This window comes from Ambystoma mexicanum, chromosome 8 (genome assembly GCF_040938575.1).
Source record: "Ambystoma mexicanum isolate Mex_15411 chromosome 8, UKY_AmexF1_1, whole genome shotgun sequence".
Classification (NCBI taxonomy): Eukaryota; Metazoa; Chordata; class Amphibia; order Caudata; family Ambystomatidae; genus Ambystoma; species Ambystoma mexicanum.
In genome coordinates, this window is record NC_090929.1 from 647,669,731 (window position 1) to 647,685,688 (window position 15,958).

The following is a 15,958-nucleotide window of genomic DNA, read 5'->3' on the forward strand; positions in this document are numbered from 1 at the left end:
TTTCAAGTCTTTAGCTTTTCTTTTACTTTTGTTCACTTTATTCAATTGACATAACTCAAGACAGAAAACCTGAGAATGCAACTTATGGAGAACAGAAAGACCAGGACTGTGGAATGGTGTCCCCAGTTACATTAACTTCTCTACTCCTCTTGTGACCATAGCTTTCTGACAACCTGTAGTTCACAATTATATCACACCAGAGGCACATGATAAAGATAAAATCTAATTTATTTCAGAAAAACAAAAGAATTCTCTCAACACATATGTACAAAGAGTCACAGATAGTGGCAAGAGTAGCTCTTGATTCAGCTCAGCCAGAACGTGTCATTTAAACAACCAAAAGGAAAGTCCCTCGTAAGTCCGTAATGCTGCCATAGGAGGTGTAAGTGTTTGTGCTGCAAGAGGAGATGTGATGGCTTGAAAGCTGCCAGCGGCATAGGTGTGGTGGCATCATTGCTGACAGTGGAGAGGATGTGGTGTTGCTGCTGCCAGAAAAGATGAAAGAGCTTTACAGCTGACGAACGAGATGTCACTTCCTTAGTGGCTGCCAGAGACTGAGATAAAAGGACTCAAATACTGCCAGAGGGTAGGACAGAGGTCTCTTAAGGATTAGCAGTGCCAACAAGTCTCATGAAATGTCATGAGGGTTTTGAACACTGGGGACAAGCGCTTGAATGCCAGGAAACTATGGTACAATGAAGACACGCTTAAAATGCTAGGATGGTAAAGTACAATCAGGCATAGCCTATGAAGGGGTGGGTGTTTAATCTCAGGAACCAAAATCCAGGGCTGGGACGCTGAGCCATCAAAACCTCTTCCAGCATGTTTGAGTGATGTAGAGTGGGCTTCGGTTGAAGGAGCATAGGGCTGGCCCAAGGGGAGAATGTCATACTTTGCAGCACTGTTCCTGGCTTGCCTGCGAGTGCATTTGTAGGAGGGGCAAGGGGTTCTGAAAGTAATGCAGGCAATGTCCAGAAACTACAGAAAAGGATACAGGTTTAAGGAGATACGAGGGTCATGGCTCCTTTCTGGATACAAGCATGGCTGTAGTGTACTGAACCACCTAAAGACAAGCGATTTCATATTCTGGCAGGCTGAGGGAGGTTGAGCAGTCAACGAGGGAGTCAAAGGTAGCGCCTACAACTACCACTTGGTCCTTTGGGCAGGCTGATTAATTGGAAGATATGATACTATCAACTAGGGACCTGAAACTTACACAAACCGCTTAACCAAATAGTGGCATGATAGAATAACTAAATAGTGCTAACGGGAGGATAGCTCAGGGGCAATACGCTCGCCTTGGAAGCAATACGACACAGAGCAACACAGGTTCGATCCCCAGGTCCACAGAAACCTCTGGGTATTAACTGCGCTATAAATAACCAATTATAATTATTTATAATTATAAATGTTCAACCATATTTGTAATCATATTCATGTATAGGACGAACTACATTTCCCTCAAGGGTGACCAGACTCCCCATCCACCATGTTGTGCAGACTAACAGAAAAATATAAGGATAAAGATGGACGGTGTAATATGTGGGCCAGAATTCAACCAGACCAACCCAGAAACCAAAACAAGACAATTACAGTTGCACAAAAAACAAAATCAAGCACCAAGGACCACATGATAGTTCATGCTATCAGTGACACTCGTTACTCAATGGCTAATAAAAATCTGTCAAGAGACATGATTGCATGTGGTCAAACAGAACGACGCTCAAATATTAAAATCGATCGGTTTCAGCAGTGATCCATTTACTAGCTTTCATTTGGAGTAGCCGTCAACAGATAACCTGTGTGTCCCAAAATGGAAGGGGGTAAAGGATATTAAGATTTGACTCTGAATCAAACACAAAGTGAGCCATCATGCATAACACCATTATCCAGGGTACGCTTGATTGGACTACTGCCAGGTTCACCGCTTACTTGCAGATTTCCTTATTGATTAATAAGGATAAGGCAGAGCCCCTGCAATGAGGGGCCAGCCCATGTCGAAGAAGATAACGCACTCAGCTGAGCATATCGTCATTCGGCCGTGGGAGGGACTAAAGTAGGCAAACGCCATCCTTCGGACAGAGGAGAGGCAGGATATACACAATGGCATGGAGTGCCATTTTTGAATCTCTGGGATCAACAGACATCTGACCTAGTTGGTAGAATAGATTAACTGACTTCAAATGTGTAGGAGTGTTTGGATGGCAAGGAGGTTGGTGGCGAGGAGTGATCTATGCTTCATGATGAGAAACACTATAACTTGCTTCTATAGGCTTACAACCATCCATGAATCGAGAGCCGATTGGTGAAGCTTAGGCAGAGTTGTGGTTCATCGGTGTAGCAGTGATAGCAGAAGTTGTGGTCCTCAGTTGTTGCTTAGGATGTATGGAGGTAAGGGCTGAAGAGTATAGGTCTTTGGAGAGAACTTTAGGAGCTCTTCACAGGTTCTGCTGGGAGACAAAGGGACCGTACGTAAGGCCATGCAAATGGTTAGAAATGAAGGAGGCACACCTGTAGGAGTCTGCAAATCCAACCAGTTTGGAAACAGATCTCTATCGGGTCTCTATCTCAAAGGCCTTGGCGAGGTTTGAGTAAAGAGAGACATGCCTTCCAATTGTCACCCTTAATGGGGTCATCCTTTGCTATTTGTGGGTATCATTTGCTGAAAGGTCTCGGACAAGTGCTTTTTCATAGATTAGCTGCTGATTTGAATAGTTCACCAAGTGATTCTTAGCACTGATTCTATTCTGGGTAGTGGTGGTCTTTGTGTGTGGTGGAGATAGCTTTACCATACTCCAACAGCTTTAGATTTAGGTTGATGATCATCTCATTGTTGTCTTGCTGATGGTATCCTATAGGCCTCACCTTAGCGAAGCATTGCCATCTGGAGACCTTATGCTGGTCTCTTTTTGCCTTCCGCCGGACCTTTCACAATTGACATTTTGCTTGCTTTTCATTATACTCTTGCTAGCTGCCTACTTAATGTGGTTGAGTTGAAGGCACTAATAAGGCTGAATAAGAGACCCATTCTAAACAATATTACACCATGAGGCTAAAGTGATGCCAGTGAGGCACTGCTAATGTGTATAAAAAAAGATAATTTTCCCAATGTAAGGTTAAAAAGGGGGTCTTTGATTGTTATGCATTGATCAAATCAGGGCATCACATAACAATTGGAATCAAACGAAAATCGGAGTTCAACAACATATACAATTGAATGAGTAGAACAAGGTCAACAATTTCTACTTGAAGGTTAAAAAGAGCATCTCCTGCATGGGGCTTCCAAGAAGAACCACCTTTTGCAATTACTCTGGATGTTTGTCAGGAAAGAGGTAGAAGTGAAACATGGCAACACTTTGTAAAAAATCAAAACAATAACCTTACCCATCAACCCTGGCACGCTCTCCTCCCTAGTGAGGCAAAGCATGTTTATTTATCGCAGTTCAGGAGCAATACTGAGACTGTCTGCTGGTTAAGCTGTTCCCATTGATCCTGGTTCGTTTTGTCATGGCGTATTCTACTGGTGCCTACATAACGAAGTGCATCTATCCCATAAACTAATCAGTGTATATGTTAAATGAGTGCTTCTTAGTGACTGTAGTTAGTGCCCCTTAGGGAGTGGGGTGGTCATTAGTCTTAGACAGCAGGTGAGCTCTGTGAGGCGCCAGCAGTGGTTCTTGTGTTATGTCCATTGACCTACACATCAGTTCTTCCGTCAGTGAGCAACCTTGGTAGACGAGCAGACAAGCAAAGCCCTCACTGGCTTGCTCAGGTCAATTCTTTACCGGGTGAAACGTGGTCAGTATATATGGAGTAATGTGGCCAGTGCCTGGTGGGAAAGACGTGGTAGCAGTCACAGCGTGGGATATTCTGACATTTCAGCGCTGGGGGACCAATGTGAAGCAACTCTGTGAGGGGCTTCGCGGTAGCAGTGGTTACAAGACCTTTAGGGGAGTTTATGGTTAGTAACCCACTGTGATAATTGCGATTTGTGACCCAATCGACTGGCTCTGGTATGTGATGAGTGGACTGTGCTCTGCTATATCACCCAGCAGGCTGGGCTGTGTCAGAGGACAAGAGTGTGTGTATATTGGGTCAGTAACCAAGTGGCTATGTCCTGGTTTATAAGCCAGTGGACAACGCTGTGGTTTGCAATCCTGTGGGCTGGACTTGGTTGAGCAGTGGCTGCTGACCTAATGTTGTTATGTGGTATCTGGCACATGGATAGTATTCTAAAGATACTTTACCACAATTATGCAGTGAGAGTACAAAATAAATTGTTTTGAGCCATATGTGTACACTGTTAAGCCCTCCTCCAGTACATAGCTTCTTTTGCACCCGCTCTCCCAGCCCTGATTCAATTGCTTCACTCAAACAGACCAAACTGTGGTCCATTTAGCATCTGGGATGGCATGTTCGCCAACAACCCAACACAAAGCCCACTGACAACATAAACCCCATTCTCAACCAACGCAGATGCTTGCCACCCTCAGCTCTGCCTTCCACCCCTCGTTCACCCTGTGTGCAAGGTGTCCTTGCAAAAAAAGCAGGAAACATTTGCTTTTCCCAAAGTTCAAGAAATGAAGAGAATCCACTGCTCTGGCCATGGCCGATGACTGCGACCAGAGTCAAGGACGCATACCACTCAAGGGCCTTTGTCCACCGGGAGCGCAGACCAGAGGAAGGGGGGTGGGGGGTTGCACTCAGTCCTCACTCTCTTCTTCATGGGTCGGGGGGACATGGGACTCCTCGGTCTGATGCTGTATGTAGGGATGGTTGTGGCTGCCCTGAATCGGTGGGAGCGCCTCGTCAGGTGTGAGCGCACTGAAGAGTGCCCCCTCATGGCTTGGATCTTTCCCACAAGCCTGGCAGCTGCAATGAACAATTTTCTCCACCAGCTTATCCACCCTCGGCACGTCCTCACTGCCCGGGCACTCCAGGGTCACCTAAAACAGAACAGAAGATTTAAGAGGGAGGCACATGTCTGCATGTCAACCAGTAAAACAGAGGAGAGTCCGGGTAGGATGGTCGCACAGCTCTTGCAGTTCCAGAAAGCCCTCCAGACCTCGCTCTTCAGGGAGTTGCTAGAGAACACGCTGGACCCTCAGTTTCCCACTTACCCCCCAGAAGAAAGCCATCACCCTGGGCCAGGACTTCCCAGATACAGAACAGGAACTTGTTCTCCCACTTGGGGCAGGCTTACACCTTTGATGAACCCTCAACCAACATTGTACAGTGCTCGATAGCACGCTTGCAGGTTTTGCACTCTATAAACCCCAATAACTGGAGAGTTGGATGAGAATACTTCAGCTGGCAAAATGCTGTGAATTATTATACTTGACAATTAATGCTTTTCATTCTGAGAGCGAACATAGGGACGTTGAAAAGACCTGAAGTACTAACACAGCGCGGACCCAGACATAAATGACCCTAACAAGCCCAGACTTCAGAACAAGGACTGGTCCCATCGTTGCATGCCCACAAAAATTTGCCCAACCTGGAAACAACACTACAGAGAGCTTTATGAAGCCAGAATGGCATTATTACGCATAGTTATGGGAGACTGATGCTTCAATTACAACTGTGGGGGAACTCTACTGCTACTCCTATATAAGATCGTATAGTTCCTTTCCACAATTTTGACATGTGAATGCCCCATATACACAAAGAGGGGAACATCATTACATGGCCGTTTGAGAATGCAATGCTCCTATTCATGTATACATTTATGAGTAAGTGAGTGTTTTTATTCAAACCAATGTGTTCTCTGTGCCCATGTACCCATCTATTGGTGATTCCACAGACGTCCTTGGCATTCAGTTATCCTATACACATCTAAAAGAGTACCATATTTGCAGGTATGGGACATTTTGGTTATACTCAGACAAGGGAACTCAACGTATTTTAATTTGTATCGATTTCATGAAAATGAAGAGTACTTTATTTTATTATTTAATGATTGCTTGTTAGGCGCTTATACAGGAAGCAAATACTGTTTTCAAAGCACCCACTGGGCAACAGGGAGGGGTCAGGGGATGATAGACAATTACAATACATAAAAATAATAGATATAAGAAAAAACAATGGGGACGGGAAGACAAACCTACTATGCCTTGTGAGTGTTCAGAACGTGCAAGTGCCGAAGGGAGAGGGAATGGCATATGTGTTGTGGTGCTCGTGGGTTGAGCAGCAGGTGAAGTGCAACGAAAGGTAAGTGCAAGCCTCCAAGGGTGGAGGGTGAGCCGAGGCAAGTGCGGAGGATAGACAGCAGCTGGGAGGATACGATGTGGGAGGTCAGGGCCCTGAGAATGCATGCAATGCACACCAATCAAGATACTGTGCAATTAGCAGGGCAGGGAGGGAGGGAGGGAGGGAAGGAAGAGGTAAAGAGGAAGGTCTTGAGGCTCTTCTGGAATTTAAGAAGGTTCTTTGCCAAGAAGTCTTATACAAAGGGCATATCGAAGGCTGGAGGAGTGAAATTGCTGGGATCTCCCCGTAGTCAGAACATGATGCAAAATTAGAAGTGTTAAGCTACTAGCCACACACAAAAGTTACTTGCCCTCTTTTGTAAACACATGGTGGTACATGCAAGAGTATTGCACACTAAAAAGGGAGTGCAGCCCTAGCACCAACCCTGAAAGTAGGCCAAGGCAAGAGTTTTAGCTGTTGCCATATGATTCGGCGGGCAGTTTGCCATCACAACAGTATATCATATTTCTTTATGCCTATCAAACAGAAAATAGCCCGGGAAAATAGCTCAGCAATTTAATCGGTCACCTCAGACATGCTGCCAGTGTACACCCGTCAAGTTTGTATCTTGGGTTCATCCGAGCAAGGACAATAAACCTAACACCTTGAATTGAAATTAGGCAACAAGAACACCAATTATTGCGGCACTTAGAATAAAGTGGAATCTGGCATGAAGCATTATACAAAAACGTGATAATCTGCTGTTCTTAATGATTAAGTATTTAATGATTAAATAAACTACAATGAAAGTGCCCCAGGACGGCAATGCTTATTTAAGCCTTAACGTACACTGCAGGGGTTGACCTGGCAGGTAATGGAACGCAACCCAAGGTGAGAGACCGCAAGCAAAATGTAGGCCTTCACTGAGACTCCAAGGCCATTACAGATCAAGTCAGCAATATATGTTGGATATTAAAATGACTGACATCTCTGCATCATGTTTAGGGTGCCAATGGTGTTTTCATAAAAATATTTCCTTTCACGAAAGGACGCTCGTGGACAGGTGGCCTTTCGTGAAGGGAAAGCAATCCTGACAAAATTATGGCTGCCATGGAAGCAAGAGAAAGGTGCTCAAAATCGAGCCCCTTTTCTTTTTCCACTGAGGTCAAAGGGGAAGGCCGGTGCTGGCACATCAAGGGATTTAGTAAGTGTGGTACATTTAGGAGTTTGGGGCAAGGGAGAGAGCAGGGTCGTTGGGGCGATGATGCAGCTGCAAGAGAGAGTATGACTTGCATCGTTACAGCTAGATTCAGCTCCCAGTCCAAGTGGATTATTTGGATGCAACACGCATTCTGGGTGCCAATCATCCCAATGGAGGTTTGGGGCTGGAACAAGATGGAGCTGTGCTCCGGCGCCGTAGCACCTTTCTGTGGAGGCCAAGCACACAACCCGCTCACGTTTTGTGCAGGGATGTGGCAAGTTCTCGCTCCATCACCCAGAAGCAGTTTCTCCTGTGCATGTGTCCTTAAACTGGAGGCACGCTTCTGGAGACTCACTGCAAGAAGGGAGACGGAGTGATTGATTTACAGTCTCAGTAAAACATCGAGGGAAATGAAACCTCTGCTCAAGCCGAACAGCCAAACTCTCACTTCCGTAAATAAGCACTGTCCAAAGGAGTGTATACGGATTGCAGTTTACAGACTGTTTGGGAGAGTGTTGTGACAAATGAAATGAGCAAGTCACCCAATATTGTTACTTGCTCAGAAAGTTTCCATGCTTGAACCACCATCACAGACCTATTGCAAGTATAAAATGCTGTGGTAATTCTTAGGTTTTCACAATGCTCTTGGTCTTTATGCAAATCATCAGGAAACCACATTGGTGATATTTGTCCCCCAGCCCTGACTCAGAAGATTTATTTATACAATGAGGGTGATTTACTCACCGAATTGTTAAAGAGTGAGATATTTACAAACCTACATATACATTTACAATATACAGACAATGCAAACAATACCATCTGAGACGATGCCGAGTGACCCTCATTGTTATTCCATGACTCAGTCCTTCTGCAGGTGGCCCCCACGGAACTTGATTTGGTTCCTTGAGGCAAGCAGGCACTCCTTGACCTGGGCCCCTCATCCCCACCCACATGAGTGACCACTCCCATGCATAAAAGGGAGGCAGTCCTAGAGAACATTGTGTCAATTTCCGGCACTGAATAAACTGCCTTAAATACTAGAGGCATGTCGGGTGCTGTTCATTCAGTCTTTTGGCTGTCAGGTAGCCTGTACTGTGTTCTGGTCCGGAGTGGTAGCGGGCCACAGAGGCTATGCAGGGACGATTGTGTTAATGATGTGGTTGACCAGTAGGGCCTCACAACTGCACCCAGTTGATGGAGGGGATTGTGTGGCAGCTGTCTTGTTGATACTCGGATGCAATGAAGACAGCAATGAAGACAACATATTTCAATTTCAATAGTGTATCCCTTCGAGTTCGAGGTGTTCCTGGAACTCCCTGCCATTGAAGGGGAATCTGGTATCCATATTCAATTGTTCAGGAATCATTTCCCCGCTTGAACTTTCTCCAGCTTAGTAATGGCAGGGTTTGCGGCTGCCAATTGCACAACCTCCAGTTCGGTGATAGCGGTTAATTGCGGAATGAAACATTCACAGTAATTTGACATCCCAAGGAATATTCGGTGCCGAGAGAGAAATTTTGGGCACAGAGAGGTCTTTATGTCGTCAACCTTCCTGCGGTCTGGCCGTTTCCCTTGTCAATCAAAGATGTAGCTGGAGAATTCCAACCTGGGCTTGAAATGTTCACTCTTCTCACGGCGCAAGGGGAGACCATTGTCGTGGAGTCATTGGAAGAACTGCTTGCAGGCGGAGAAGGTGCTCGTGTTCAGTGACCGAATATAGCAGAATATCATCACTTGTAGTCAAAATGCGGTCCGCTTCAACAAGTGTGCTGCGTATTGCATTCTAAAACACCTTGGCTGTGTACAATACAGCAAAACCCAATCTCTTGTGTTTTCCGAGTCCTGCGTGGAGAATGTGGTCACTGCCCTGGAGGCGTGGTCTACTTTTAGCTGGTGGTATCTGGGTTTCAGATTGAGCATCAGGAAGAATCGAGCGCTCCATAGGTCGGTGATGACATCAATCAATCATGGGTGTGATGTGCCTCTGTCAAATTATTAAAGGATCCGCCCATGTTTTTATACGTGTGATAGGCTAGAGTAGCCATTAATGAAATTGGCTTTCCATCAGTCATCCAACAATGTTCAAGAGAAGCCCAACAGACTGGCTTTACTCGGCCAGCTGTGATCAGATTTGGTTTACATGAAATCTTATAAAATATTGCACTTTGTATATTGCACTGCACTTGTAACTGTTTTATGATGTGCGTAAAGTCTACATGATTTTTCACGTTTTTATCTTAATTGTGTATGTTTAACAATAAAATGTAATAAGAAATGAATTGCAATGATGTTGTAGTGAACACCATTTTTTATTTGTTGCATGAACTGTTTTGTTCAAGGTTAGAAGATTCAACACAAAGGCATTGGGCTTCTTTAGTCAGAGTTTATACAAGGTTTTCTTTGGGGATGAAACCCCGTCCCCCCCCCCATCTTTTCTTGGTTTGTTGTGTGCCTCTGTCAAATGGCATTCTTTGGTAGGGACATGTGGCACGTATGCCAAATGGGCTGCTTGGATTGCTCCCTGATAACAATTGGCAAACCATAATGGCATATTAGATATACAAAGAGGGACAGATGATTCATGCAAGCAACAAATCATTGAGCTCACAAAATTACCAAACAAGTGAATCACAATACAATATAAATCAAACGAGATAAAAATGACTATTTACCCACATATATCTGTACGGCACCAGATTACTACTTAGACCAGATCTGCATCCATCTTTCTTTCTTTCTTTCTTTCTTTCTTTCTTTCTTTCTTTCTTTCTTTCTTTCTTTCTTTCTTTCTTTCTTTCTTTCTCTTCATTTTTCCTTTCGATAATTACCAATTGTTTGTTTCATGTTATTTGGTAGGCTGCAAGTATACTTTAATATCTATTTTTAATTCGTTATTTCTTAATGAAATAGTTAAAAAAAAACACATTTGGGAAACCACAGGGTTTGAACCCAGAGACTTTCTTGATGAGCCCAGTCCTCTCCAACCTTTCTAGTTCTTCCACCAACGTGCCCCCCATATGGAACTGGATAAGGCAACCGTGTCAAAGGTAGACCAGTTGACCCAAGAGGGCCATGTGTAGTTTAACAGGCTTTGCTGTCAGGAACCTTATGCTGGAGAATAGGGTCTTGAAATATGTGAGAAGGTCTTGTAGTTAGGATTCATGCAGCATTGATGTAAAAGCAATGAGATTTAATGATCTGGTCGCCTTGCAGCTAAGCAGCATGTCCATGCCGACTTCTACGATAATGACTCTTTCTGTTATGTGATTTTTGTCATGAGAGGTCAGGCGTGAACACCCCTCAGACATTGTGAAACTGTCCTGGGAACACCACTTAAATGGCAGTCTGGGTAGTGGTGTTCTTGTACTCTCTTATTTAGCAGATAGTGTAGCTACAGATACGCCCAAGTGTACCGGTCTTCATTTGTCTCCGCTCCTGCCACATAGTTCTACAATCAAAACGATCAGAATAAAACACCTGACTTGTGGTCTTCCTTTAATAGCCCCCCCTTCACTCACCCATTGGTTCCTTTATCTCGCTCCTTGTGTCCGTCACCCTGGCCATACCCTATGGAAGTGGCTACTGTGTTGGGGAAGGTTCATGGAGAAACCGTTTACTCTGGGGTTTGCGCTGTGGCTTGGGACGTGGTTGCCCAGGTTGTAGGAGGTGCCAGGCTCTGACCTTGCGGCTGGTGAAGCGAGAAGATGGTCACTGTACTGTCAGTGTCCTCAGCGCAGCGCCGCGTCTGCATTGCTTCACCATTCTAGGTCCCAGGTTTTGTGCGGCTTATTGGGGGCTGGTGCTCCCAGGAGAGTGGTGCACAGGATGACCGCGTTGGCCCACGGCATGTTGCCGCCAGCATTCCTCTCCCAGCCCTGCATGATGCTGGAGACTGCACCAGAGTCGCCCAAGTCTCAAAACCCCACCTCCTGGGGCTGAAGTGTTTGGCAGTGTTGAAGGAAAACGAATGCTGCACATTTAATTTTCCACAGATCCTCCTTACCAAGGACTTTGGCATAGCAAAGCGTTTGCGAAGTGAGGCAGAAGTCTTTTGGCAGGGTTTGGGTGGTTTTGGGGTGTGGACCCGCACGCAGAGTATGCTGTCAAGGACCTGCGTGTGGGTGCTCGTCAGCCACACTGACAGCGCAAGCCAGTCTCGTGTGTGTTACACCTCACATTATAAAAGGATTGCGGTAGGAAAGTCTGGTGGCAGTCAGCTGCCTGGCTGTGGGGCCTGGGGCAGTGTTGTAGATCCGCCCTACTGCCCGCATTTCTTCCAGTTCCTGGGGGAAAGTACGTTTGGAAGCACTACGAGTTCGTGAGTACCTTTGTGACTTGGATAACTGTGCAGCCCACACTTTTGTTTCCCAGTGACTGCAGGGCCGATTGCCTTTTGAGCTGGAAAAAAGCGAGGAAATAGTGTGGCAACATTTACAAGGATGGTTATATAATTACGCCGAATGTGGGAGTCTGGGTGTTAGGTGTTCGGTGCTATGGGGTGTCGGCCCCAGGCCTTGGGGGGCAGACGGTAAGCACAATATCTTTAAACACGCTGCTGCCTCGGAGTGAAATTTATTTTCCTAAAACTCACCTCTGCTGCTAGAATTAATGAGCTCAACTAAGATCCAGGGAGGGAAGCTATGCAGCAGCACTCTGTCGGGGAAAACATTTGCGGAGCCCAGAAACTAACAAGAGCTCTGCGCGCCCTGCGACAAGTAGTAAACACTTGCTATGACAGGTGACGCTCAAGGGTGATACTTTCCAAACTACAATATAGGCCTTTTTTTGCTAAACCTTCAGCTACCAGTTTTAAGGGAACAGGTTCTCCGGTCCCAAGAACACAAATGGAAAATAGAGATGATGGTACCACGGAGACCAACATTTCAATTGACAACAACGGCTCCCTCCTCAAATTATGCCAGGTAATTCAAAGGAACTCGATGGCCCTGGCTGATTTTGTTTTTGATAGTGTGCTCTCCTCCAATTTGTCCGGTACCCCAGACTTGGAAAAGCTGTGGACCTCTGCCGAGTCCCTGTCCGACGACAGTGGTGAGGAAGAGGAGGAGGTGGGTTCGCTTGACTCACCTCGGGATGCTTCCCACAATCCAAGTATCCCTGCGGTAGTCCCCTTAGCGGCGCTGGAAGCAAAAATGGATGCTCTGCTACAACATGGCGGAGGAGCAGTTGGGCCTAAAGGAGGGCCCGTCTAAAGCACTTGAGATATTTCTTCAGGCTTCTATGAAGGCAGGTAGCCAGGTGAATGTAGGCGTTGCTTTGGCAGTGGCGAGTGGGGGATTAGTACCCCCCCTTTGGCTCCAAAGCTAGCAGACCCTTTTGATATCAAACTCAACCTGGCACATGGCCATCCTCACGGGCCATGTCCTCTCCAGTAAGGGATGAGCGGTTGAGTGATACAGCCTATGTGGTGGCTGAATCTGAAAGTGGCGTTCTTGAGGCAATTTGCGTAGAACCATCGCTGCTTAGTAGCCCTCTATGCTCCCCTCCCCCCCCCCCCAAGCCCAAATGTAAAAACATTTAAGAAAAGGGCGGAGATGTAAACAAGCCCATATGGGCCCATGTCAGGTTAAATTATTGAAGGAAGGGGGCAAGATAGCAGCACAGCCGGTCAGATAGTAGAGCCAGTAGAGCGCTCGCTTTGACATCTGCGCAGAGCCTGCCGACGCCGGTTTGAATCCCGGCTGGGCCAAACTCAGCCTTTCATCCTTCCAAGGTCGATAAATGAGCATCACACACCGTGGGTAATAATAATCAGTGCTCAGATGCCTGAGGGTTCATAGCGCTATATAAATGCTAACTTATTACCATTATTAAGATGGTGACAAGGCGGGATGGGCAATGGAGAAGTGTGATGGGTATGCTTGCGGGGCCCCCTCGATGGCTGGCTTGGTCATTCAACGGGGAGGATGAAGCTCAGAATATGCCTGGGCGGTCCGTTCATTCACTGTCCTCATCGGTGGCTCCAGACCCCTCGCCCCCATCAGCTCCGGACCTGCTCCCTCTTCCCTCTGCTGAACCCCCTGACTCCCTCAACTGCAGGACCAAACTAAATCCTCTACACCAGCCCCCTCCTCTTCTTGTCCGCCCCTATTAAAATAATGCTTGAAGGGTCAGTGCTGATTGTACCAAATGGACACATGCCCGTGTTAAGGGGCCCCTAGGGTGGAATCTCAGTCCACGCAGAGGAGTATAACGGAGCTGCAACTGGGGGAGAGGGGTCCTTTGGGGATTTCTTGGGTCCTTTGCTCAGCACACAATCAAGCAAGGGACTTGGCTAGAGAGAGTGGAGCAATTGAGACCTAGTTCTCTTTACAACTTAGCCCATTCTTTTAATCGAACATGGTAGCTGGAGTTATTGAATCCTATTCCAGACCTCTGCACTATTTCGACCAAGGACCTATGTAACTTGGAATTGCCTAGTACCAAGAGTGTGACCAACTGGTCTTTAGTAACTTTTATTTCACCAGTGGTGGTGGAACGTGTATGTAAAAATGTCGAGGCTCTACGCCACCTGGGTTTGGAAATTATGGTTTTCCATCCCTCAGACCAAGGTGTCCATCACTCCCCTAGTTCCCAGCCTATAAACCTCTTAAAAGGTGACACGGGAACATGCCCACAATGAGACAGCAGTGTCAATGGGTCCAGGTTGAGCAACAATGGTGTTGACCAGAGGCGTTGCTAGGGGGGGGGCTAATGGGGCTATAGCCCCTGGTCTTTTGGTTGTAGCCCTGGATAGAATCTCAGGAGATGCAACCAAAAGGCTAGCTAGCACCCAGTCCCAACAGTTCTGACATTAGCGTAGCCCGGGTCTTTTCCGGACCTAGCAACACCCCTGGTGTTGACCGTTTTGGCATGAGGTGGTGAGGGACCTGACCATGCTGTCCTGGAATTCTAGAGGCTACAATTCCTTTGTACATTCTTTAAAACTGCCAAAGAATTTAGATTATTTATAGTGTTTGTCTGCAGGAGACATGGTTATGTTCCCCTTTTGTTCTGGATGGATATACAACTCTTTTCCGCCCCTCTCTTCTGCTGCTGAAGGGCCACCCAAAAGGTGGCCTGGGCATAGGGTCTAAAGCGACCTGTGACATTTCTGAATATTCTCTCTCCAGACCACATGGAAATTTCCTGGCGGCACGTATGAAAAATAAGTGGCCTGGCCAAGAGACTCTGGTGGCCACGGTATACGACCCGCCAGGTGGGTACATGACGGCCGAGTTGGTGGAGGTGGTGACTTTTATTGAAGGCTGATGCAGTGTCGCAAGGGTGCAATTGTCTTGATCGGGGAATTTAATGCCGATTATAGGAATCTACAACACCGGTGAGGGAGAGTGGGTGTGCGGGCTAGGGTGGCTGAATTTGAACTTATGCCTGTGGTGGTGATTGGGGATGGAAAAAAGCCCACCTGGTCAGACAGACAATATAGTAGCTACATCGATTTCTTCTTCAGTAATCCCCACCAGTCTACATTTAATCCCGAATTTGTGATCCAGGATACATCGGCTAGTGACCATTGTATGTTGATCATAAATTGGTTGGGACCAAAAACAGTTCCTGCTATCAGATTGTGCCACAACCCTATGGTTAACATTCAAGGCAATAGTTTGTGATGGTCAGCCAGCAACATTAGTCTCTGGGTCATTGTGGCTATAATGAGGCAGACATTTTGTGGAAATGTGGTGGGGATCAGGGGGGGGGGAAATTACAGGTGCTTCTCCCCTCCTTGATCACAGGTATTTACTCAAGAATAATCTGCCAATCAAGTCGGGAGGCAGATTTGATTATGGTATACCCCAAAGGAAAAGAAGAAAGAAATGCAGAGGTGAGCAAAATAAAGAGGAATGGTTCATTAACTAGAAGGGAGAAAACTCAAATCATAGCAGCTACCAGGACAAGTTACAAGAGTTGGTTGAGGGCATAAAGGTTCTCTGAGAATAATGCAGGCCCACGATTCAAAGAAGTTTCGGCGCCTTATCCGCAACGATGGGGCGGGTGAGAGGGCCAGATAGCTCTATTATATCGACAGAGCTTTGGGGCCGTATATTGAGAAATTGTATGGGAGGGAAGGAGGCCCCACTGTGTGGGGGAGGCTTTGGAAACCAAGTCTGACTCAGTGGTAGGCTGGCACATTAGGGAGGCTGACCTGGTGTTATTTATTAGCAGGTTGAAGGCTTGGTGGGCCAATGGCCCTGATGGACTATGCAATCTTGTCCTAAAGGGTGACCCGCAATGGAGGGCCTCGTTTTTGCATCAACTATTTAATCAGATTTGTGATTCTGGTGCCATTCCACCCACTTGGAAAACCTCACTTCTGATTCCCGTCCAAAAGAGGGGTCTGTGTGACCAACCAGCTAATTAAAGGCTACACGCAATGTTGGATTGCAGCTCCAAGTCATTTGCTGGCTTGCTACTGCAGCGGTTATCCTCGTGGACCAGAGAAGGGTCTATTGAATTTCCAGCAGATGGGTTTCAGCAAAGGGTGTGGGACCTCCCACTCTATTTGTGCCATTTGTGCTAACATTGATGTTGGATACCCAAAGCTACCCAGGA

At 46.4% G+C, this 15,958-nt stretch overlaps 1 protein-coding gene across 2 annotated transcripts in view; it reads right to left on the reverse strand.

Annotated features, from left to right (window-relative positions):
* Nucleotides 1-210: 210 nt before the first annotated feature.
* Nucleotides 211-15,958, reverse strand: part of NBL1 (NBL1, DAN family BMP antagonist) — a 159,803-nt gene continuing 144,055 nt past the window's right edge. For both annotated transcript variants that reach the window (XM_069610383.1, XM_069610384.1), the window contains exon 4: nucleotides 211-4,946. In XM_069610383.1, the coding sequence (XP_069466484.1) occupies nucleotides 4,704-4,946 (243 nt within the window). In that variant the 3' untranslated portion in view covers nucleotides 211-4,703. The remainder of the gene's footprint in view (nucleotides 4,947-15,958) is intronic.